This window comes from Ascaphus truei, chromosome 2 (genome assembly GCF_040206685.1).
Source record: "Ascaphus truei isolate aAscTru1 chromosome 2, aAscTru1.hap1, whole genome shotgun sequence".
NCBI lineage: Eukaryota > Metazoa > Chordata > Amphibia > Anura > Ascaphidae > Ascaphus > Ascaphus truei.
In genome coordinates, this window is record NC_134484.1 from 491,195,325 (window position 1) to 491,217,977 (window position 22,653).

General features: G+C 49.9%; 1 protein-coding gene across 3 annotated transcripts in view; it reads left to right on the forward strand.

Annotated features, from left to right (window-relative positions):
- LOC142488072 (tyrosinase-like) overlaps nt 1-20,260 on the forward strand; it is a 32,638-nt gene extending 12,378 nt beyond the window's left edge. For all 3 annotated transcript variants that reach the window (XM_075588449.1, XM_075588448.1, XM_075588447.1), the window contains 3 exons: nt 7,465-7,678; nt 18,391-18,532; nt 19,448-20,260. In XM_075588449.1, coding sequence (XP_075444564.1) covers nt 7,465-7,678; nt 18,391-18,532; nt 19,448-19,874 — 783 coding nt within the window. In that variant the 3' untranslated portion in view covers nt 19,875-20,260. The remainder of the gene's footprint in view (nt 1-7,464; nt 7,679-18,390; nt 18,533-19,447) is intronic.
- The last annotated feature ends 2,393 nt before the right edge of the window (nt 20,261-22,653 follow it).

The window sequence follows — 22,653 nt, forward strand, 5'->3', positions numbered from 1 at the left end:
GAGAGGCGGCTCTCTCTGTGCAGGTAGAGGCGGCTTCTCTCTGTGCAGGGAGATCTCCTGTAAGAGCTGAGCAGGGAGATACGGCTCTCTCCATGCAGGGAGATGCGGCTCTCTCTGTGCAGGGAGATCGCCTGTAAGAGCTGTGCAGGGAGATCGCCTGTAAGAGCTGTGCGGGGAGAAGCGGATCTCTCTGTGCAGGGAGATCGCCTGTAAGAGCTGTGCAGGGAGATTGAGCTCTCTCTGTGCAGGGAGATCGCCTGTAAGAGCTGTGCAGGGAGATGCAGCTCTCTCTGTGCAGGGAGATCGCCTGTGAGAGCTGTGCAGGGAGAGGCGGCTCTCTCTGTGCAGGGAGATCGCCTGTGAGAGCTGTGCAGGGAGATGCGGCTCTCTCTGTGCAGGGAGATCGCCTCTAAGAGCTGTGCAGGGAGATGCGGCTCTCTCTGTGCAGGGAGATCGCCTGTAAGAGCTGTGCAGGGAGATGCAGCTCTCTCTGTGCAGGGAGATCGCCTGTAAGAGCTGTGCAGGGAGATGCAGCTCTCTCTGTGCAGGGAGATCGCCTGTGAGAGCTGTGCAGGGAGATGCATCTCTCTCTGTGCAGGGAAATGCGGCTCTCTCTGTGCAGGGAGATGCATCTCTGTCTGTGCAGGGAGATCGCCTGTAAGAGCAGTACAGAGAGATGTGGATCTCTCTGTGCAGGGAGAGGCGGCTCTCTCTATGCAGGGAGATGCGGTTCTCTCTGTGCAGGGAGATGCAACTCTCTCTGAGCAGGGAGATGCGGCTCTCTCTGTGCAGGGAGAGGCAGCTCTCTCTATGCAGGGAGATGCGGTTCTCTCTGTGCAGGGAGATGCAACTCTGTCTGTGCAGGGAGATCGCCTGTAAGAGCTGTGCAGGGAGAGGCGGCTCTCTCTGTGCAGGGAGATCGCCTGTAAGAGCTGTGCAGGGAGATGCAGCTCTCTCTGTGCAGGTAGATCGCCTGTGAGAGCTGTGCAGGGAGAGGCGGCTCTCTCTGTGCAGAGCTGTGCAGGGAGTGGCAGCTCTCTCTGTGCAGGGAGATCGCCTGTAAGAGCTGTGCAGGGAGTGGCGGCTCTCTGTGCAGGAAGATGCGGCTCTCTCTGTGCAGGGAGATGCGGCTCTCTCTGTGCATGGAGATGCGGCTCTCTTTGTGCAGGGAGATCGCCTGTAAGAGCTGTGCGGGGAGAGGCGGCTCTTTCTGTGCAGGGAGATCGCCTGTAAGAGCTGTGCGGGGAGAGACGGCTCTCTCTGTGCAGGGAGATCTCCTGTGAGATCTGTGCAGGGAGATGCAGCTCTCTCTGTGCAGGGAGATCGCCTGTAAGAGCTGTGCAGGGGGATGCGGCTCTCTCTGTGCAGGGAGATCGCCTGTAAGAGCTGTGCGGGGAGAGGTGGCTCTTTCTGTGCAGGGAGATCGCCTGTAAGAGCTGTGCGGGGAGAGACGGCTCTCTCTGTGCAGGGAGATCTCCTGTGAGATCTGTGCAGGGAGATGCAGCTCTCTCTGTGCAGGGAGATCGCCTGTAAGAGCTGTGCAGGGGGATGCGGCTCTCTCTGTGCAGGGAGATCGCCTGTAAGAGCTGTGCGGGGAGAGGCGGCTCTTTCTGTGCAGGGAGATCGCCTGTAAGAGCTGTGCGGGGAGAGACGGCTCTCTCTGTGCAGGGAGATCTCCTGTGAGATCTGTGCAGGGAGATGCAGCTCTCTCTGTGCAGGGAGATCGCCTGTAAGAGCTGTGCAGGGGGATGCGGCTCTCTCTGTGCAGGGAGATCGCCTGTAAGAGCTGTGCGGGGAGAGACGGCTCTCTCTGTGCAGGGAGATCGCCTGTAAGAGCTGTGCGGGGAGAGGCGGCTCTCTCTGTGCAGGGAGATCGCCTGTAAGAGCTGTGCAGGGAGATGCGGCTCTCTCTGTGCAGGGAGATCGCCTGTAAGAGCTGTGCGGGGAGAGGCGGCTCTTTCTGTGCAGGGAGATCGCCTGTAAGAGCTGTGCGGGGAGAGACGACTCTCTCTGTGCAGGGAGATCTCCTGTGAGATCTGTGCGGGGAGAGACGGCTCTCTCTGTGCAGGGAGATCTCCTGTGAGATCTGTGCAGGGAGAGGCGGCTCTCTCTGTGCAGAGAGATCGCCTGTGATAGCTGTGCAGGGAGTGGCAGCTCTCTCTGTGCAGGGAGATCGCCTGTAAGAGCTGTGCAGGGAGTGGCGGCTCTCTGTGCAGGGAGATGCGGCTCTCTCTGTGCAGGGAGATGCGGCTCTCTCTGTGCATGGAGATGCGGCTCTCTCTGTGCAGGGAGATCGCCTGTAAGAGCTGTGCGGGGAGAGGCGGCTCTTTCTGTGCAGGGAGATCGCCTGTAAGAGCTGTGCGGGGAGAGACGGCTCTCTCTGTGCAGGGAGATCTCCTGTGAGATCTGTGCAGGGAGATGCAGCTCTCTCTGTGCAGGGAGATCGCCTGTAAGAGCTGTGCAGGGGGATGCGGCTCTCTCTGTGCAGGGAGATCGCCTGTAAGAGCTGTGCGGGGAGAGGCGGCTCTTTCTGTGCAGGGAGATCGCCTGTAAGAGCTGTGCGGGGAGAGACGGCTCTCTCTGTGCAGGGAGATCTCCTGTGAGATCTGTGCAGGGAGATGCAGCTCTCTCTGTGCAGGGAGATCGCCTGTAAGAGCTGTGCAGGGGGATGCGGCTTTCTCTGTGCAGGGAGATCGCCTGTAAGAGCTGTGCGGGGAGAGGCGGCTCTCTCTGTGCAGGGAGATCGCCTGTAAGAGCTGTGCGGGGAGAGACGGCTCTCTCTGTGCAGGGAGATCGCCTGTAAGAGCTGTGCGGGGAGAGGCGGCTCTTTCTGTGCAGGGAGATCGCCTGTAAGAGCTGTGCAGGGAGAGAAGGCTCTCTCTGTGCAGAGAGATCGCCTGTGAGAGCTGTGCAGGGAGTGGCAGCTCTCTCTGTGCAGGGAGATCGCCTGTAAGAGCTGTGCAGGGAGTGGCGGCTCTCTGTGCAGGGAGATGCGGCTCTCTCTGTGCATGGAGATGCGGCTCTCTCTGTGCAGGGAGATCGCCTGTAAGAGCTGTGCGGGGAGAGGCGGCTCTTTCTGTGCAGGGAGATCGCCTGTAAGAGCTGTGCGGGGAGAGACGGCTCTCTCTGTGCAGGGAGAACTCCTGTGAGATCTGTGCAGGGAGATGCAGCTCTCTCTGTGCAGGGAGATCGCCTGTAAGAGCTGTGCAGGGGGATGCGGCTCTCTCTGTGCAGGGAGATCGCCTGTAAGAGCTGTGCAGGGAGTGGCGGCTCTCTGTGCAGGGAGATGCGGCTCTCTCTGTGCAGGGAGATGCGGCTCTCTCTGTGCATGGAGATGCGGCTCTCTCTGTGCAGGGAGATCGCCTGTAAGAGCTGTGCGGGGAGAGGCGGCTCTTTCTGTGCAGGGAGATCGCCTGTAAGAGCTGTGCGGGGAGAGACGGCTCTCTCTGTGCAGGGAGATCTCCTGTGAGATCTGTGCAGGGAGATGCAGCTCTCTCTGTGCAGGGAGATCGCCTGTAAGAGCTGTGCAGGGGGATGCGGCTCTCTCTGTGCAGGGAGATCGCCTGTAAGAGCTGTGCGGGGAGAGGCGGCTCTTTCTGTGCAGGGAGATCGCCTGTAAGAGCTGTGCGGGGAGAGACGGCTCTCTCTGTGCAGGGAGATCTCCTGTGAGATCTGTGCAGGGAGATGCAGCTCTCTCTGTGCAGGGAGATCGCCTGTAAGAGCTGTGCAGGGGGATGCGGCTCTCTCTGTGCAGGGAGATCGCCTGTAAGAGCTGTGCGGGGAGAGGCGGCTCTTTCTGTGCAGGGAGATCTCCTGTGAGATCTGTGCAGGGAGATGCAGCTCTCTCTGTGCAGGGAGATCGCCTGTAAGAGCTGTGCAGGGGGATGCAGCTCTCTCTGTGCAGGGAGATCGCCTGTAAGAGCTGTGCGGGGAGAGGCGGCTCTCTCTGTGCAGGGAGATCGCCTGTAAGAGCTGTGCGGGGAGAGACGGCTCTCTCTGTGCAGGGAGATCGCCTGTAAGAGCTGTGCGGGGAGAGACGGCTTTCTCTGTGCAGGGAGATCGCCTGTAAGAGCAGTGCCGGGGGATGCGGCTCTCTCTGTGCAGGGAGATCGCCTGTAAGAGCTGTGCGGGGAGAGGCGGCTCTTTCTGTGCAGGGAGATCGCCTGTAAGAGCTGTGCGGGGAGAGACGGCTCTCTCTGTGCAGGGAGATCTCCTGTGAGATCTGTGCAGGGAGAGGCGGCTCTCTCTGTGCAGAGAGATCGCCTGTGAGAGCTGTGCAGGGAGTGGCAGCTCTCTCTGTGCAGGGAGATCGCCTGTAAGAGCTGTGCAGGGAGTGGCGGCTCTCTGTGCAGGGAGATGCGGCTCTCTCTGTGCAGGGAGATGCGGCTCTCTCTGTGCATGGAGATGCGGCTCTCTCTGTGCAGGGAGATCGCCTGTAAGAGCTGTGCGGGGAGAGGCGGCTCTTTCTGTGCAGGGAGATCGCCTGTAAGAGCTGTGCGGGGAGAGACGGCTCTCTCTGTGCAGGGAGATCTCCTGTGAAATCTGTGCATGGAGATGCGGCTCTCTCTGTGCAGGGAGATCGCCTGTAAGAGCTGTGCGGGGAGAGGCGGCTCTTTCTGTGCAGGGAGATCGCCTGTAAGAGCTGTGCGGGGAGAGACGGCTCTCTCTGTGCAGGGAGATCTCCTGTGAAATCTGTGCAGGGAGATGCAGCTCTCTCTGTGCAGGGAGATCGCCTGTAAGAGCTGTGCGGGGAGAGGCGGCTCTTTCTGTGCAGGGAGATCGCCTGTAAGAGCTGTGCGGGGAGAGACGGCTCTCTCTGTGCAGGGAGATCGCCTGTAAGAGCTGTGCAGGGAGAGGCGGCTCTCTCTGTGCAGGGAGAGGCGGCTCTCTCTGAGCAGGGAGATCTCCTGTGAGATCTGTGCAGGGAGATGCAGCTCTCTCTGTGCAGGGAGATCGCCTGTAAGAGCTGTGCGGGGAGAGGCGGCTCTTTCTGTGCAGGGAGATCGCCTGTAAGAGCTGTGCGGGGAGAGACGGCTCTCTCTGTGCAGGGAGATCGCCTGTAAGAGCTGTGCAGGGAGAGGCGGCTCTCTCTGTGCAGGGAGAGGCGGCTCTCTCTGAGCAGGGAGATCTCCTGTGAGATCTGTGCAGGGAGATGCAGCTCTCTCTGTGCAGGGAGATCGCCTGTAAGAGCTGTGCAGGGAGATGCGGCTCTCTCTGTGCAGGGAGATGCGGCTCTCTCTGTGCAGCTCAGATTGCGAGAAATTCGTAGGGGAGGAGAATTTAGAACAAATCTCAGATGACTTTTCACTACGCGGAACGGTTCTGGCATTTTCCTACCTCACGGTTTGAGATGGGTTCATTTTCATTCTGAATACCGTGATAACGCAACTGACAAAGCGTTCGGCAGGAACATACCAAACCTTGCAATGTAGCCTCCAATTCATCAAAACTACTAGAATAGACCCCATAGTGTTACGTCCTGAATACATCAGGTGGCAAGTTGATACATATTATATATAATGTATCAATCTGAGTACAGATTAAAAAGGAGGTAGTTTAATAAATCAACATAAATCCTGTAACATATAAAAACATTAAACATGAGGGTCAAAAAATGTGGCGTGTGGCTGACAGCGTATAATAAAAATATAGGTGTAGGGTCTGAGGAAGGAACTGGATTGTCCTGAGTCGTTACTGCTTTCTTATTGTGTGATAATGGGGGAGGGGAAAGTGGATGGACTGGGCGCTTCCCAAGTGATAATAAGTAAAATAGTGTTATAAGTGAAACACAGAATATACACAAATACACCTTACACCAAAATAGTGAATTACAAATAAAAAAGTGTAAATCGCAGCTCAACTTCCTCTGATGAGACAGTTCCAAGTCCCAGGATATGGAGTTTTCTTTGCTTGGAGATGAGGAGGTATATAGAAAAGAAAATATATATATATATATAGTGCAGACTATAATTACTGCTTATGTTCTTTCTTATTGCTCTGATGTACTAAATACAGCACCAGTTTTTTTTAACTCCATTTAAAGCCCCCTGTGTGCCACCTCTATCTCCAGTTTCAACTACATGGCTGACGCAGGGCGTTTATTTTCCTGATCCCGGCTGGGAATGTTCAGTATACGGGTGTAACCCTTAAATCGGTGTCACTGATTCGGGATAGCCTACATGTGAGCACGGAGCCCCGGGGTAGATAGAAATTTGCTCTATGCAGGTTGTCTGAGGCAAATAAAAAGTAAGGTATAACTGCTGCGATGCCTTACTATTGGTTGGCTTAACCTACTGTAGTGCCCACGGTTATTCTAACACAAACCAGTGGCAATCGCCAAAAAGACCCAGGTACATGCTGGGTACATGCCTTAAACTTGTCTTAAACTAGACCCAGCATTTCTGCAGACAGACTAATGGCCCATCAGATTAACAGCAGGGGTCCCTGGCAGTCCCATTCAAACTGAATGGGACTGCCAGGGACCCCTGCTGTGTTAATCCTATGGGTCATTAGTCAATGCAGAAATGCCTTAAACTTGCCTTAAACTAGCCAGGTTACACCCAGCACATACCCAGGATGTAGCCGGGCTAGTTTAAGGCAAGCCTCAGAATACTCGTCTGTAGGTATACATGATTACTCACAAGATGACAAATATCAATGTATGAATAGATGGTTGTTTCCTGTCAGTATACAGACTTGCTCATGTACGTATAATTGAGATTTTAGCAAAGTAACAAATACCTGACTTTTACAGGCTGTGTCTCTGTTTTCCCTTAATAAATAGAATGGAGGAGGTGGTGAGGGCACATATGGAATAGATATATAAAGATATACAGTATGACACAATGTTAGTCAGGCAATGTACAATACATAAACCGCTGTCCAAGACTGTAACAGCCCTGCAGGGAGCAAAACTTCACCCAGGGATCAGGGGATGGGTATATAGGTTTATAAACATATACTCACACGGCCGTGTGTGAGCCCCTTCCTAGGAAATGGTATCTTTTCAGGGATCTTCAGTTCACAGAGTGTTAGCCCACGATCACAGATCTTGTTCCTTGTCCCATATGCCGTCCCAGCGAGGGTAATATAGACGGCAAGTTAAAATAATATACGTTTTATTACATAAAAAAGTAAACATGGACTCACATAATAGATACAACACTTCCGCTCCTAGCAGCCGCCTGGATCTGGTCTGACGTGGCGTTCTCCAGCTTCTGCGTCCAGTAGCCGGACCGCGACAGGCAGACACGTGACAGCTACGGTGGCTTTCAGTGTATAAGCCTCCTGCACACCGCCGACCAGGAATAACGCGTTTCGGAAATAATTCCTTCTTCAGATTCCTGTTGGCTGTGTGCGCTCCGCTTCTTCTTATACCCTGTGCGATGTGCTTCACATTATTTTGGGTTATAGCAAATAGGCAACAGGAGAATTACCTTCTCTGTGTCTTCTCCTGTTCCTCAGGCCATCTGCAGCGGGTATAACTACGATGATGCCTACTGTCCAGTGGTTAATGATGAACCACAGATGGAGAAGCTGCACAGGAAACCTGGTACCGACCCTCTGGCTAACAGACTGCCCTCATTCCAAGATGTGGAGGACACACTCAAGTGGAGAGACTTTGACAGACCCCCGTATGACGGCACAGCAACACGAAGCTTCCGTAATGCCCTTGAAGGTTGAATTTTTTTTATTTGAATTCTGAATCTATTGGTATTTATGTGTTAGGATTAACCGATGTTTATATAAATTATGCAGATATTTCCCTTGAACATTTGGAATATGTGGAAACTCACCAATTTCAATCAATAGTAAAAATGTCTGAGTGTGTCATGGATTTTTACATCCAACTAATGTTTCTACCAGCTCGTACTGTATACTGGTCAATCAGTTTATCCGTTGTATTCCTGTCCCTATATTACCTTCCTTTATAAACCTACTTAGAACAGCAAAGAGGCAAGAACCCAACTAAAGCACTCACTACCCTAAATGCAGTATGAAAAAATGAAAACTTATATCTTTAATGTTTATCTGATTAAAATAATGAGGTTTAAAATTCAAGGAAGGACACACATATATAACCCAAAGTTCAGTGCATGTGACACTCCGGATTATAATATGATATGAACAATTGAGGGGAATTAGATCAAGTGTTAAATTGAGGGAGCTGGTATGCAGTATTCCCTGTGTGGGAGTTCTTGGGTTAAAGCAGAGATGAGGAGGTGGTGTAGAAACCTGCCTATATAGAGCGGGTGTAGCCCATGGAAATCAGGGCTAAGTGCACTAATTGCTGGCAGTAGATAGAACAGCTGACAGATACCAGAAAACGGTGTGGCTGATTGTGTATGCCTGTGCACATATTCATGAATGTGCTCAACCGTCAGGTACAGTGCTTATACATGAACTCGTGAAGTAGTGAGATATGAAATATATCCCTAGGTAAAGGTACAACTACTAAGGTACTACTGCTCTGGTGCTGCTGTGTGGCAATAAGTTTACCTAGTGTTCATATAATAAATGAACTCAACCGTGCATGCCAGATCCGGTAAACCCAACAACCACTATCCTCACCGTCTGCCCACCGAGTGAACTCCGAAACTCTAGCCCAGTCTGAGAGGGTGTGCAGGCGCTAGGTCTGGCAGCTGCTCACTCTGCGAGGTAAGAGGCTGCCAGGTCAGTGCTGACCGTGCATGTGAAAGGTGCCGACGCACGCGTTTCGCGTGAGAAACGCTTTCTCAAGGCTTCAATGAGAGGGGGAGGTCCCATAGGTACAATCTGGATATTTATATGCTCAGATGTGTTTCAATTGGTTACTCAGCTCACCCTTGTTGCCAGCCCATGTAGTGCTCATGTTAATACTTCTATTGCTCATCCTACGTTATGATGAGTGGCCCCAGGGCATATAATGATAATAGCACAGTAATGGAATGCAGCAGCATATAGCTAATGATATTATACTGCTGCACATGAATGTTCAAGCTGTGTGTGTGAATACATAGAGCTTAAAAGGAACAAAGTGCTGCGATAGGGGGTCTTTATTATACTCCTCGACCCCTGAAGTGGAAGTGTTAATAACACTTCAATGAATGATTATTATTTATTTATTTATTTTATTTATTTATAAAATATTTTACCAGGAAGTAATACATTGAGAGTTACCTCTCGTTTTCAAGTATGTCCTGGGCACAGAGTAAAACAAATAATACATGGTTACAGATACAGTTACATAAGTGAACAGGGTATACATTATATACAAGACATTGTGTGCACAGTTAAAGAAAATATATATTATGAGCGTATGAAACAGTTACAGACCAGGTTAAAGTGTGAGACAGCCTTAGATTTGAAAGAACTTAAACTGGTGTTGGATGTGAGAGTCTCTGGTAGGTTGATTATGGGTGAGTTAATAATTTTATTCATAATCAGATATACATACTGGTCCACTGTGCATAAGACTCACAGTAATCGGACTAAGGGTTGATGAATAGTCACTCCTTAATGATATATATGCATGCAACATAGTTTTTAATGTCAGGAATTGACCAACCCCTGCAGTCAGTGTTGCAGCAGGTTATGCTGTATATTAAACATGTTCACAATACTGAAAACTGAACCGGGCTAGAATGAGGAATCTAACATTTCATAATGGCCAATAGGGGACCAGGAGAGTGATATGAGATAAATAGCTCAAGCCACCCCATGGAGTATGTGTGTATGTCCTACACCACATTATCTCAAATGAATGGAGTAAACAGGAATCCTTCATTTAGACCCTTGGGTGACAATGTTTGGAGTGTATATATCCACTTAGCCTCTTTCTGCAATACAGCAGTGTCCCAGTCCCCATGCCTTTGGTCCATAGAGAACTGATCTATTCCAATAAACTTAATTATGTTCTGATCACCTTGGTGGACATTGTTGATGTGTCTTGCTAAAGGTTTGTCGGTCTTATTGCGTATGGTGCCAATATGTTCAAGCACCCTTTGTTTAAGGGGGCGCCTGGTCTTACCTACATAGATCTTCCCACATTCGCATATTCCTTGATATATTATGCCCGAACTTTGGCAATTTATAAATTTGCGAATGTTGTAGGTTCTCGTGCCATTCCAGTTAGAGAATTCCTTGGTGACAAGCATGTGCTTGCATGCCTTGCACCTACCACATTTAAATGACCCCTGTGGTTTTGGGGGGAGCCAGGTCCTAGGTGCATCTTCGTTGAAATGGCTATGGACTAAGACATTTCTCAGATTTTTTGCCTTACTACTGACCAATAGACGGATGGTCATGTAGAAATTCACTGATATGAGTGTCGGCCTTCAGTATATGCCAGTGTTTTTGAATGATATCTCTGGCATGTTGCCACTGTGTGTTATATGTGCCGACAAATCGTACCACTTTATCGCTTGGCATTTGTATGCAATCTTGTAACAAGGATCTACGTGATGTATATTTGGCCCTTTTAAAGGTCAATTTCACTGTTCGTCTACTGTTGCCACGTTCATAAAACCTTTTGTTTTTTGTTCCACTTGAATCTCAAATTCAATATTGCTGCTACAGTTTCTTTATAAACCTACTGACAGTAATAGTGAGAGCTGGGATCCAGTGACTGGGATGGGATCAGTATTTATTTATTTATAAAATATTTTACAAGGATGTAAAACATCGAGAGTTACCTCTCGTTTTCACGTATGTCCTGGGCACAGAGTTATGATGACAAATAATACATGGTTACAAATACAGTTACATAAATGATCAGGATATACATTATATATGTAAGGGTGTGTTAGATACCTTATGTGTGCGCGCGAAGGGAGTACGGCAGGTTCCGCGACGGCACGTTAGTACAGGGTGCCGCCCTGTTATTGCGCAACGTTGCCGAGGGCACTAACAAAGTGGAAAGGTCGCGCATGCGCAATGGAAGCGCGCGAACGACGGCACAATAAGGGAAAGGCTCCGTTAATGGACTACAACTCCCGTGAGCTCTGGATCAGTTATCTGACGCTAGGAGCCAATGAGAAGGCTGGGATTAGGGAAGGAGGAACAGGAAGCGTGGGGGAGAGACCACGCTAGGCAGAGGAGATCGGGACAGAGCTGAAGGAGGTAGTGTGAGTGCAGGGGGTCCGTGACCTGCCTGCATAGGCCAGCTATTCCCCTCAGGCCCATAGGAGCATTCCCTGAGTCACAGTAGGCTGCTGTACTGCAGGGACGCCCGGTAGTGGAAGGGATTGTCACCTTAGTTAGGGACAACGCACGGAGTTGTGGCCGGTTGCAGCCATCTGGAATCAGACGGCTGGACACCGCGACATCCGGAGGTCAAGGGCCGGCAGCAACGGATCCTTTGTGAAGAGGTACCGGTCACCGCCATGACCGGAAGGTACAGTGTAACGACAAGTGCACCAACACCGGTCATCAGGCGCTGATCCCGCCTTAGGAGTAACTCTGTAGTGACACTAGCAAGTGGCTAGGGACTGAGCATATACTACATAATACTCTACAAGGACAACACTCTATAAGAGCGTGGCGGAGCCACTGTTGTACAGGACAATATTCCCTAGAGGTGTGGCCGAGCCACTATAGTATAAGGACCCTAACGTTATAACGGTGTTAGGTATTGCGGCCAGTATTAACGTTATGATATATGTACATGTTATGTGTGATGTTATATAGAGGATAAGGTACGACTGCATATGCATAGTAAAACTTGGTTGCACGCACTGTATGGTATGTTTCTTGCTCAGGGCAATCTTGCATAACGGGGATCCTGGGCAAGTGGAGGCGCTGCGCTAGAATCGTTACCCCAGGCTCCCAGCTAGCGGAGGCTCAGATCTCCTGGAGCCGCAGGTTGTGTACAGTACCAGTAGTCCCTTTGGAAGGCGTCAGAAAAAGGGCTACATTTGGAGGCGCTGCTGAGATCTTAGACCTGGGGTGCCCCATATATTTTTTTTCTCAATTGTGCAACGAGTTTTATTCATCATGTCTGTGCCCTCGCCGCTCGAGGTGCGCAAGTGGGCCCAGCGGCATGAAATCCCCCTGACACGTGCTTTCAGCCTGGGACATGTTCCCGCCGTTCTCTCCCTAGGCACTGTGACTGACCATGTCAGGAAACTTCCACTCATGGACACTGCCCGAGTGCAAGATCACTTTTACGACCGGGACCAGATGTGGCGCAGAATATTATATGTCACTGAGCAGGACATATGCCCCAAAGCTCTGCCCTTAGTACTATTGCTACCTGAGGCCCCCGGCGTACACTGTCCAATAGTGCAAGTGGATTCCACCGAGCCACTGGCCGCTACCACCCCACAGAGGGGGTATCCCAACTCGTTAGGCGCCGTCACTAGCGGCTCTGACCGCACCCCTGAAAACAGTTTGAACCCTTGATGGCCTGCTGCAATGGGCCTGGGCACTTCGTTCACCCCCTCCGCCATGAGGCCCGCACTAAGTAGAATCAGTATGTCAAGATTAGATACCTACTCCCCAGCAGGGGGTAGCCTACTGGATAATGCCTCTATCCCTGTGCTTGCAGAAGCCATCCACCACTCCACACAGTCCCACCACTACCGGAAGTTAAAGGTGTTCTCAGGTGACAAACCCACGCCTCAGGGAGAAGTTGGATTTGAAGAGTGGCTGGATCACACGGAACAGGTACTGCCTAAATGGTCCTGCACTGACGCCATCTGGAGGCAGCGTATCGTTGAATGTCTACGACCCCCAGCGTCCCACATGGTGCACTGCTATCGGGACGATCACCTGGACGCTGATGCGGCGGACCTCATTTACTGCCTTACCAAGACCTATGGGGTCCCTGTGGATGCCTATGCCCTGATGGCCAAGTTCCATGCTCTGGCTCAGAAAGAGGGAGAAATGGTGTCCGACTTCCTTAGACGTCTGCATCTGGATCTGTGGACTCTGGTGAGAAAGGGCGTGGTACCGAAGGTGGATGCCGACGGACTGCGCACTACCCAGCTACTGAGGGGGCTCCTGCCCCTGCATCCGGTGTCCGTATGTGTCAGCGGCTGCCTAATACCCGGACAAGCCTTGGCGTTTAATGACCTAATGGACCGAGTCCAAGCGCATGAGACTGTGCTGTTGGGGCGTGACTTAACCCCAGGGAAGAAGGCGTCGGGTGGGAACAAGGACACCAAAAAGTCGGAAGCGAAAGCCGAGGCATCCGAGAGCGGGGACCCCGACAAAGAGGATTCGGGGGCGCCGACAGCTGCCCGGCACCGCCCTGTGTCGGGGCGAAACTCGCCTCCCGAGCGAAATGATACCTACCTCAGTCAAATCCAGTGTTATGCTTGCGTAAAGATGGGACACCTTCGGGCACGCTGACCCTCCCTACGGAGAACGGCGTCTCGACCGGCCCAGTCTATGCCGTGTACTCCCCAGGACGGCGGAGCCGGGGCCCAGCCTTCAACGAATAATCGGATCGGACCCGCTGCCATCGTTCGGGTAGTAATTGAAGGTATCTATGCTTCGGCATTGATGGATACGGGGTCTCAGGTGACCATAGTGTATCGGCCCTTCTACGACCAACACTTACACCAGCTGCCGCTGTTATCTGCTGATTCTTTACGGTTGAGAGGGTTGAGTCCCAAAGATTAACCCATCGATGGAGTGGTGAAGGTACATCTGGACATCCCCCAGCTGAACACCGGTAAGCACCACCCCATGGAAGTGGAAGCCTTAGAGTGTCCCGAACCACAAGACCACCCCAGTGCCCCGATAATCATGGGGACCAACACCGACATTGTGCAATCGGTAATCCGCATGTACTTACAAGAAGCGGGCGAAGCCCCGCTGCTGGCCCTTGCTACGTGTCCGGCACTACAAGAGGCTTGCGGTAAAATCGCGACTGAAGAGGAGCATGGAATGCTGTACAGTCAAGAGTGGAGACTGACTCAGATTCCTCCCGGGGAAGGGAGAATGATGATCGCGGCCTGCCACTACCCGGATAGACGTCCGGAAGATCAGCTCTTCTCATTGGAGAGCACAACACGGGATGATCAGTGGCTGGGCTACGAAATATTAGCTTCCGTAAAGAAATGGCCGGGAAAAATTCCGAACAGACCCTGGGAGACATGAACCCGCAAGAATGCCTAGTGTACTTGGATGACATTATAGTGTTCGGGAAAACCTTGGAGGAGCACGAGGAGCGGTTAATGAAGGTGTTGGATCGACTTCAGAACTTCGTGACATACGTGGGCCACATTGTATCAGCTGAAGGGATTTCCACCGACCCAGGGAAGATAGAGGCCATAGTGAATTGGCCCAGGCCCAGTAACGTCCAAGAACTGCGATCCTTCCTGGGGTTCTGTCTCTATTAGCGGCGTTTCGTGGAGGGTTACTCAAGCAAAGCTAAACTCCTGAATAACCTTTTAAAGATCTATCCTGAGGATACGGGCTGGAAAAGTGTCACGGCGCAAACGCCCTTTGGAGAAAAGTGGACCCCTGCTTGTGAGCAAGCATTCCTGAAACTGAAAGCCAGTCTAACGCAGGCCCCAGTACTGGCCTATGCTGACCCTGATCGCGAATACGTGCTACACGTGAATGCCAGTTTTAGCGGACTATGAGCAGTGCTGCACCAGAAACACGACACAGGGCTCCGCCCCGTGGCGTACGCGAGTCAAAGCTTGACCCCAAGTGAACAGAACTATCCTGTCCACAAACTGGAGATCCTAGCCCTCAAATGGGCAGTAGTGGACAAGTTACACGATTAGTTGTATGGGGTACAGTTTGAAGTGCGTACAGACAATAATCCAATGACATACATTAACACGTCCGCCAAATTAGATGCGACCGGTCACCGGTGGTTGGCGGCGCTGGCCAACTACCGTTTCAACCTCAAGTATAAACCAGGGCCCACCAACGTGGGGGCCGATGCTTTGTCACGAAGACCGGGGCTCCCGCCTGTCTTGGATGAGGAGGCCTGGGAAGAGATTCCGGGGCCTGGTATACATGCTCTATGCTCCACCGCCGCCGTAGTCGACAATCAGATCGCATTCTCGGAGCTAAGAGTAGCCGATTCATTAGGGTGTCAATCCCGTGCTGTTCCTCGGGCTTACCGAGGCTGGGAAGGAATGAATATTACAGAAGACAAAATTATCTCCTGGAACAAGCTAGTGCAGCATCAAATTCAAGACCCAGTGGTAGAATTAGCTCGCCAGGCCCTGCAGCAAGGAAAACCTTCTATTCTTAAGCAAGCCCCCAGAGAGTTGGTGAAACTCTTGTTAAATGAGTTCAGAAAATTTGAACTGGACAATTGCCTCCTGTATCGGGTCATACCCTACCATAATCATCCCGACCGGCGACAGCTATTCCTGCCCACGATTCTGCGGAATATGGTCCTCAGGGCCCTACACGATGATCATGGCCATCTAGGTGTCGACAAAACATTCGGGTTAATTCGGGACCGATTCTACTGGCCGAAGATGAGAGAATCCGTGGAATTTCATTGCCGACAGTGTACCCGCTGCATACAGAGGAAGACTCTCCCCACTCGAGCCACCCCCATGGCGCATTTGAAAAGCTCTGGCCCCATGGATTTGGTGTGCATGGACTTCTTATGCATCGAGCCAGACTCCCGGGGCATCGGTAATGTACTAGTGATTACGGACCACTACACAAGATACGCCCAAGCATTCCCCACCAAGGATCAACGAGCGGTGACTGTGGCTAGAGTATTATGGGAAAAATACTTCATTCATTATGGATTACCGAACCGGCTACATTCGGATCAAGGCCGAGATTTCGAGAGCACTCTCATTAGAGAACTGCTGAAGTTGTTAAATATAACTAAGTCACGAACGACTACGTACCACCCGGAAGGGGATGCTATGCCTGAACGGTTCAACCGCACGCTACTTGACATGCTGGGAACACTAACAGGCTCTCAGAAGACGGAGTGGAGCAAGCATGTGGAGACACTGGTGCATGCATATAACTGTACCCGCCACGAGTCTACAGGGTACACTCCATACTTCTTGATGTTTGGAAGGGAAGCTAGACTACCTGTGGACGTGCGAATGCGTATATCTACCGATGGGGTATCAAACCGGACGCATTTCCGATATGTACAGAGACTACAAGACAGTCTACAGCAGGCGTATAAATTAGCGGAGAAAACGGCGGCGCAATTAAATGCAAGCAACAAGAGACACTATGATCACAAGGTGAGGCATAAAGAGATTCGCCCGGGGGATGCTGTCCTTCTACGTAATTTAGGCGTTCCTGGGAAGCACAAATTGGCTGATCGGTGGAGAGATGGGGTGTATGAGGTTGAATCACAGATGCCTGGCCTCCCGGTGTACCGCATCAAGGATTCAGAAGGCCGTGTAAAGGTATGGCATAGGAATCATCTGCTCCCCATACCTCAAGTAGGGGACAACGAATTGGAAGTGCCCACTGTTTCAATAGATGGAGAAGATGAAAATACAGAGGCTGGCCCAGAGACTGTAATAAACGCCACCTCTGAGAATCTGATGGAGGGAACCTCTCAAAGGGGCCTTCCGACCGCGGGGGCATCTCCCGAAGGAGCTACGGGTAAAGAGCCCCTTGGTCCAACGACAGATACGCTGACTCCAGTGAGCCAGCCGTTAGACCCGCAGAGCCCGTGCTTTGTGCCACAAAAAGACTTTGTAGATCTAATGAACCCCTCAAGGGCAGAATTGGAAATGCCAACTGAGACTTGCTACTCTCCAGAGGAGGTAGCTGAAGAACAGCCTCGCCGAAGCCAAAGAACTGGTCAATCTCCAATGAGGATGGCTTACGATCAATTCGGGGCACCCCATTATGAGGCTCAGCAGTGGGCTCGCCGCAGAGTACAGTCGGTAGTGGTAATGTTCACTGAACTGTGCAATTTAATATAGAGCCTAAGTTATATGTACTGTGTTGCGTTAATCTGTATATAAGTTATGTAGGTGTAGCCCAAGCGGGGACGTTGGATTCTGCGGGGGGGAGAATGTAAGGGTGTGTTAGATACCTTATGTGTGCGCGCGAAGGGAGTACGGCAGGTTGCGCGACGGCACGTTAGTACAGGGTGCCGCCATGTTATTGCGCAACGTTGCCGAGGGCACTAACAAAGTGGAAAGGTCGCGCATGCGCAATGGAAGCGCGCGAACGACGGGCCAATAAGGGAAAGGCTCCGTTAATGGACTACAACTCCCGTGAGCTCTGGATCAGTCATCTGACGCTAGGAGCCAATGAGAAGGCTGGGATTAGGGAAGGAGGAACAGGAAGCGTGGGGGAGAGACCATGCAAGGCAGAGGAGATCGGGACAGAGCTGAAGGAGGTAGTGTGAGTGCAGGGGGTCCGTGACCCGCCTGCATAGGCCAGCTATTCCCCTCAGGCCCATAGGAGCATCCCCTGAGTCACAGTAGGCTGCTGTACTGCAGGGACGCCCGGTAGTGGAAGGGATTGTCACCTTAGTTAGGGACAACGCACGGAGTTGTGGCCGGTTGCAGCCACCTGGAATCAGACGGCTGGACACCGCGACATCCGGAGGTCAAGGGCCGGCAGCAACGGATCCTTTGTGAAGAGGTACCGGTCACCGCCGTGACCGGAAGGTATATTGTAACGACAAGTGCACCAACACCGGTCATCAGGCGCTGATCCCGCCTTAGGAGTAACTCTGTAGTGACACTAGCAAGTGGCTATGGACCGAGCATATACCACATAATACCCTACAAGGACAACACTCTATAAGAGCGTGGCGGAGCCACTGTTGTACAGGACAATATTCCCTAGAGGTGTGGCCGAGCCACTATAGTATAAGGACCCTAGCGTTATAACGGTGTTAGGTATTGCGGCCAGTATTAACGTTATGATATATGTACATGTTATGTGTGATGTTATATAGAGGATAAGGTACGACTGCATATGCATAGTAAAACTTGGTTGCACGCACTGTATGGTATGTTTCTTGCTCAGGGCAATCTTGCATAACGGGGATCCTGGGCAAGTGGAGGCGCTGCGCTAGAATCGTTACCCCCAGGCTCCCAGCTAGTGGAGGCTCAGATCTCCTGGAGCCGCAGGTTGTGTACAGTACCAGTAGTCCCTTTGGAAGGCGTCAGAAAAAGGGCTACATATACAATACATTGCATGCACAGTTAGAGAAGATGTATATTATAGGCGTATGTAACAGTTACAGACCAGATTAAAATGTGAGACAGCCTTAGATTTGAAAGATCTTAAACTGGTTGTGGATGCGACTGAGGATGTGTTTGGTCCAGTTTTGGGGTGCACGGTAAAAGGAGGAGAGGCTGGATACTTTGTTGAGCCTTGGGACCATGAACAGTGTTTTGGAGTCAGATCTCAGATGTCCCTCTCAGTAAAAGTTTGGGACGTGATACAAACTGGCTCTTGATGTTTCTGTGTTCTCTCTTTGCTCAGGGTTCATTAGGCCATCAGATGGGACGACTGAAGAAGAAAACATGAATACTCGAGTCTATAATTACATGGGAGGGACCATGGGTCAACTCCCAATAGCCGGCAATGACCCATTGTTTGTCCTGCACCATTGCTACATTGACAAGTAAGTTTCTGCACAAATCAACTCTGCTGTTTAAACCCTTTGTAGATACTTTACCCGGCTGTAGCTGCACGTATAGAAATGTCCCTCAGCCAGATTTGCCTGAGGGAGGTACAATTGCTGCCATGAGGACAGGAAGAGGAAAAGGGTAAATATTAGAGGGGAAACCATGTTTCATAAAGAGAAGTGCCAGAACAAGAGGTCACTGCGCTGAAGCGGGAGGGTGACAGAATTAGGGGAAATGTGAGGAGGTACAGATAGGGCGGTGGATATATGGAATAACCTTCTAACAGAGAAGGCCGAGGCAAATTCAGTCAGGGAATGATAAACGTATTGTGATAGACATAAGGTTATTCTAAGTATGAAAGGAAGACAAAGGACGGAGGTCTCAGGTTTTATACCAGACAGGAAAATAGGGAAATTAGGTGGGTCACGTGGTTCTTTTCTGCTGTCAAATTCTATGTTTCTATGTTTGTGTAGGTGAATGAGTGAAGGTCAGGATTAGGAGCAAGTGAGGATGAAAGGCAGGAAGATAGTAGATTGCAAACAGAGGTTTAGATGAGAGTAGAGAAAAAAGAAAGTTAGAGAGAACAGCCGGTTATTTGAAGTTTAGAGAGTATGTATTAGGTAAATGTGTAGAGTAGGACAGGACAGGACATGTATCTGGTTAAAGTATAGAGTGTTGGTTGGAGAGCAGGTTGGTAGAGACGGTAAGTGGAGAGAGAGTTGGTAGAAAACAGACTGGTAGAGAGCGGGTTATTGGAGGGTAAATTGGTGGAGAGCAGGGAGATGGAGAGTGGGATAGTGGTGGATAGATTAGTGGAGAACAGGCTGGTGGAGAGAGGGTTAGCAGAGAATATTGTATTTATTTGGCCCATATAGCAAGACAAATCTGTTATCTTTGCCTTTCTGTTACAGGATCTTGGAGTTATGGATAACCAAATATAATGGAACTCCTAATGCATATCCTGAAAACGATCAGCCGGGACAAGGCCCCAAAGAGTGCTGCACCCCGTTCTTCCCATGTTATAGAAACAAAGATCTCCTCCAGAAGTCAACAGTTTTTGGATACAAATATTCAACATATCAGGAACCTTTAAAAGAGCGACAAGTACAGCAGCCAGAGGAAGTACAGCAGCCAGAGAAAGTACAGCAGCCAGAGAAAGTACAGCAGCCAGAGGAAGTACAGCAGCCAGAGAAAGTACAGCAGCCAGAGAAAGTACAGCAGCCAGAGAAAGTACAGCAGCCAGAGAAAGTACAGCAGCCAGAGAAAGTACAGCAGCCAGAGAAAGTACAGCAGCCAGAGAAAGTACAGCAGCCAGAGAAAGTACAGCAGGGATACTAGAGTTTAAAGCTAATAAATTGGTCTGCTATTGCACCATCCTGTAGAGAAGTCTAATTTTCCTCTACTGTATCTCCTTTAACTTTTGGTTCTCACCTGCCTCCTGTTCCCACTTAATCCTGTGCTGGGAAGATAGCAGCGACACGCAGTCTCCGGTCTCGGCAGGCTATGCATTCTGGGTGCGACTTTGCTCTTCTCAGCGGTGACTGACAGTCCTGCTAAACATGCATTGTCCTAAAGAGGGGAGGCGTTAGCAGGAGATTTACCCTACAAAAAGCTTTGGTCCTGCTCTGCATTTAATAAAGCTGCAAATATTCCTATTCATATCGGTTTTCTATAGAATTGTCTTTCTGGACGCTCACAATAATAAAATATTTCACTCTGACTTATGTTATGCCTGTATTTGTGACTATATATATATATATATATCTCCTGAATGTTTAATGGTGCACATACAAGTACATGAGATGCACAATGTGTTTTCAGTAAAACGTATTGTTCCATATTTGCTAAGCAGCCTTCTGATATAAGGCCTCTTCCTATTCAAGTCAATGTGCTGTAAGCCGTTTGCCAGCACCGGAAGGTGACTAATGGCAGAACATTGCTGAGTAAATATGGGCCATTGTGCTTAACAATATCATTACGGAGATTTAGAGACAAGTCACTGAGTAACTACACAGGTATTATGTAAGGAAACCTTGAAATATTCCTCCAAGTCACAGGAAGACGACGGAGTTAATGAATAATATAAACAATTAAGGTTTTTTAGAACATTAGTATATAGTCAATTGTACCACAAAATCCTAAGAAAATAAAGAAAATGACCTATAATAAAAAAAGACAGTAAATTACCATATTAACATAAAATAAAACAAAAAAAATACATTATTTTATAAATGACAAAACAAAGTGCTGATAGTGGACAGCCCTGTCCGGTTGTGGGTGGTGGTCACAGATAAACTTCAGTGGAAAATCTGCTTCAGTGATTCTATAGACTATGCACAGAGTGTCTCAGCTCCTCTGAATGGGAAAGAATGGGTTAAATACACTGGATCCATGTTACGTTTGCACTGACACAGTTGTGTAAAAAATAGAATTTTATTTTTTTTGCCTGAAACGACAAATATTTATCATGGGCATTTCTACTGATTTAGAAATTGGTGCACGCTGAGCTAGTATTTTGCGCTAAAAAACTCGCCATCAAGAAAAGTAACGCAGACCGCATACAGTATTCCTTAATACACAGACCTGCGCTGATAAACAAATGTCACTCCACCCTAACTCTTCCAACTCGCGCCACATATCCCTCATCTCATCGCAGGCAGACGCACCCGAAAAGGGGACGCAGACACACCCGAAAATAGCACAACTTGGCTTATTAGAAAGCCATTGAAGACAGTAGAGATAAAAGTTGAACTCTATCTGACATCTATGAGTATATTGTTACAAAGTACCAAATTCTAGAAAACCCACAAAAAGGCTGGAAGAATTCAATTCACCATAACCTAAGCATTATTGATTGCTTTATTAGAGAAACACACCCTGGCAACAGGGGCTGGTACTGGTACTTTGCACTACACACGTTGTGGATGGGTATGTTTGATAATGGCAACTTTCAAAGTAGAAAGAGATTCGTGTGATGGTGAGGGGGTAGCCAGGCTATACAATAAAGGTCAAGCCCACCTGGTTACCCCTGATCGGTGTGTAATGGGCCAAGAGGGTTAGCTCTTGGGTCCAGTAACATGCCACATTGTGTATTTGGGCAGCAATCCACTGCCCAAACTGTATAAAAAAGGTATTTTTTTCGTTTTTCCCCTTTCTGGGCATGTAATCAAGCAAGGATTTTGTGTGCATGAGTTTTAAGGGGGATTTTGCGGAGAAACTGTTGTCAGGCTGTGCATACCAGGTCACGGACCAGAGTTACCGGTTCCCCGGTAAATGTGTCCGACAATCGGGCATGGTTTGCGGACACATGTATGCAGATTAGCCCGGCAATATCTCCCCTTAAGAACGTAACCGCGACTCACCGCTAGGGTGGCCTGCTTCAGCTTGGCTCGGGAAGGAAAGTGAGCCATGTCAAAATATATTTAGTGTCCTTAGACAATTCAAAAAACTCAGCTGCCAATCATTGCGTGGGAACTTTCCCAGAAGCCAAACAGAACCAAGCCGGCTAGAAAAGCCGGGTCAGCCGGAAATCTGAAATTGCCCAGGAACATGCGCAAGTTTGCCACCTTCGTCCCTGGCTATCTCAATGCCACCCACTGGGGTAGGCTCCACCAGGTCTGGCAGAGCAAATGGCAGCCCGGACGACAGCCATTGTTCCCCGGACCTGGGTACTTGAGACCTTCCTCGCTGCCCAAATGCTTTTCACACCTCCGGCATCCTCTGACTGCTTTGAAATCTGATGTTCAGCAGACTTACCGGCGCCTATGGGTTAGCCCAGGCAGTTTGTTTGGGCATCGGTTCTGAAAGTCCCAAGCACATTGTCACGGTAGCTTATGACAAGATATAATGAACACCAAATATCTGGGTTGAACTGAACGAGGTTTAGATATAATAAAATATAATTTATTCCTTGAAAAAGGTGAACACAGCAATATAGTACAATTAACAGACAAGAAGGTAACACTTACTTAGGGTTGGGGGATGGAGAAGTATCAGCTAGCAATTCTCCAGCAATCCGGTGACATTCCAGGTGGAATCAGAAGCACAACTAAAAACTGTAGGGTTGTCACAGTTTATATACCTGTGTAACCCTATTCTTAACATTGAATACAGACTA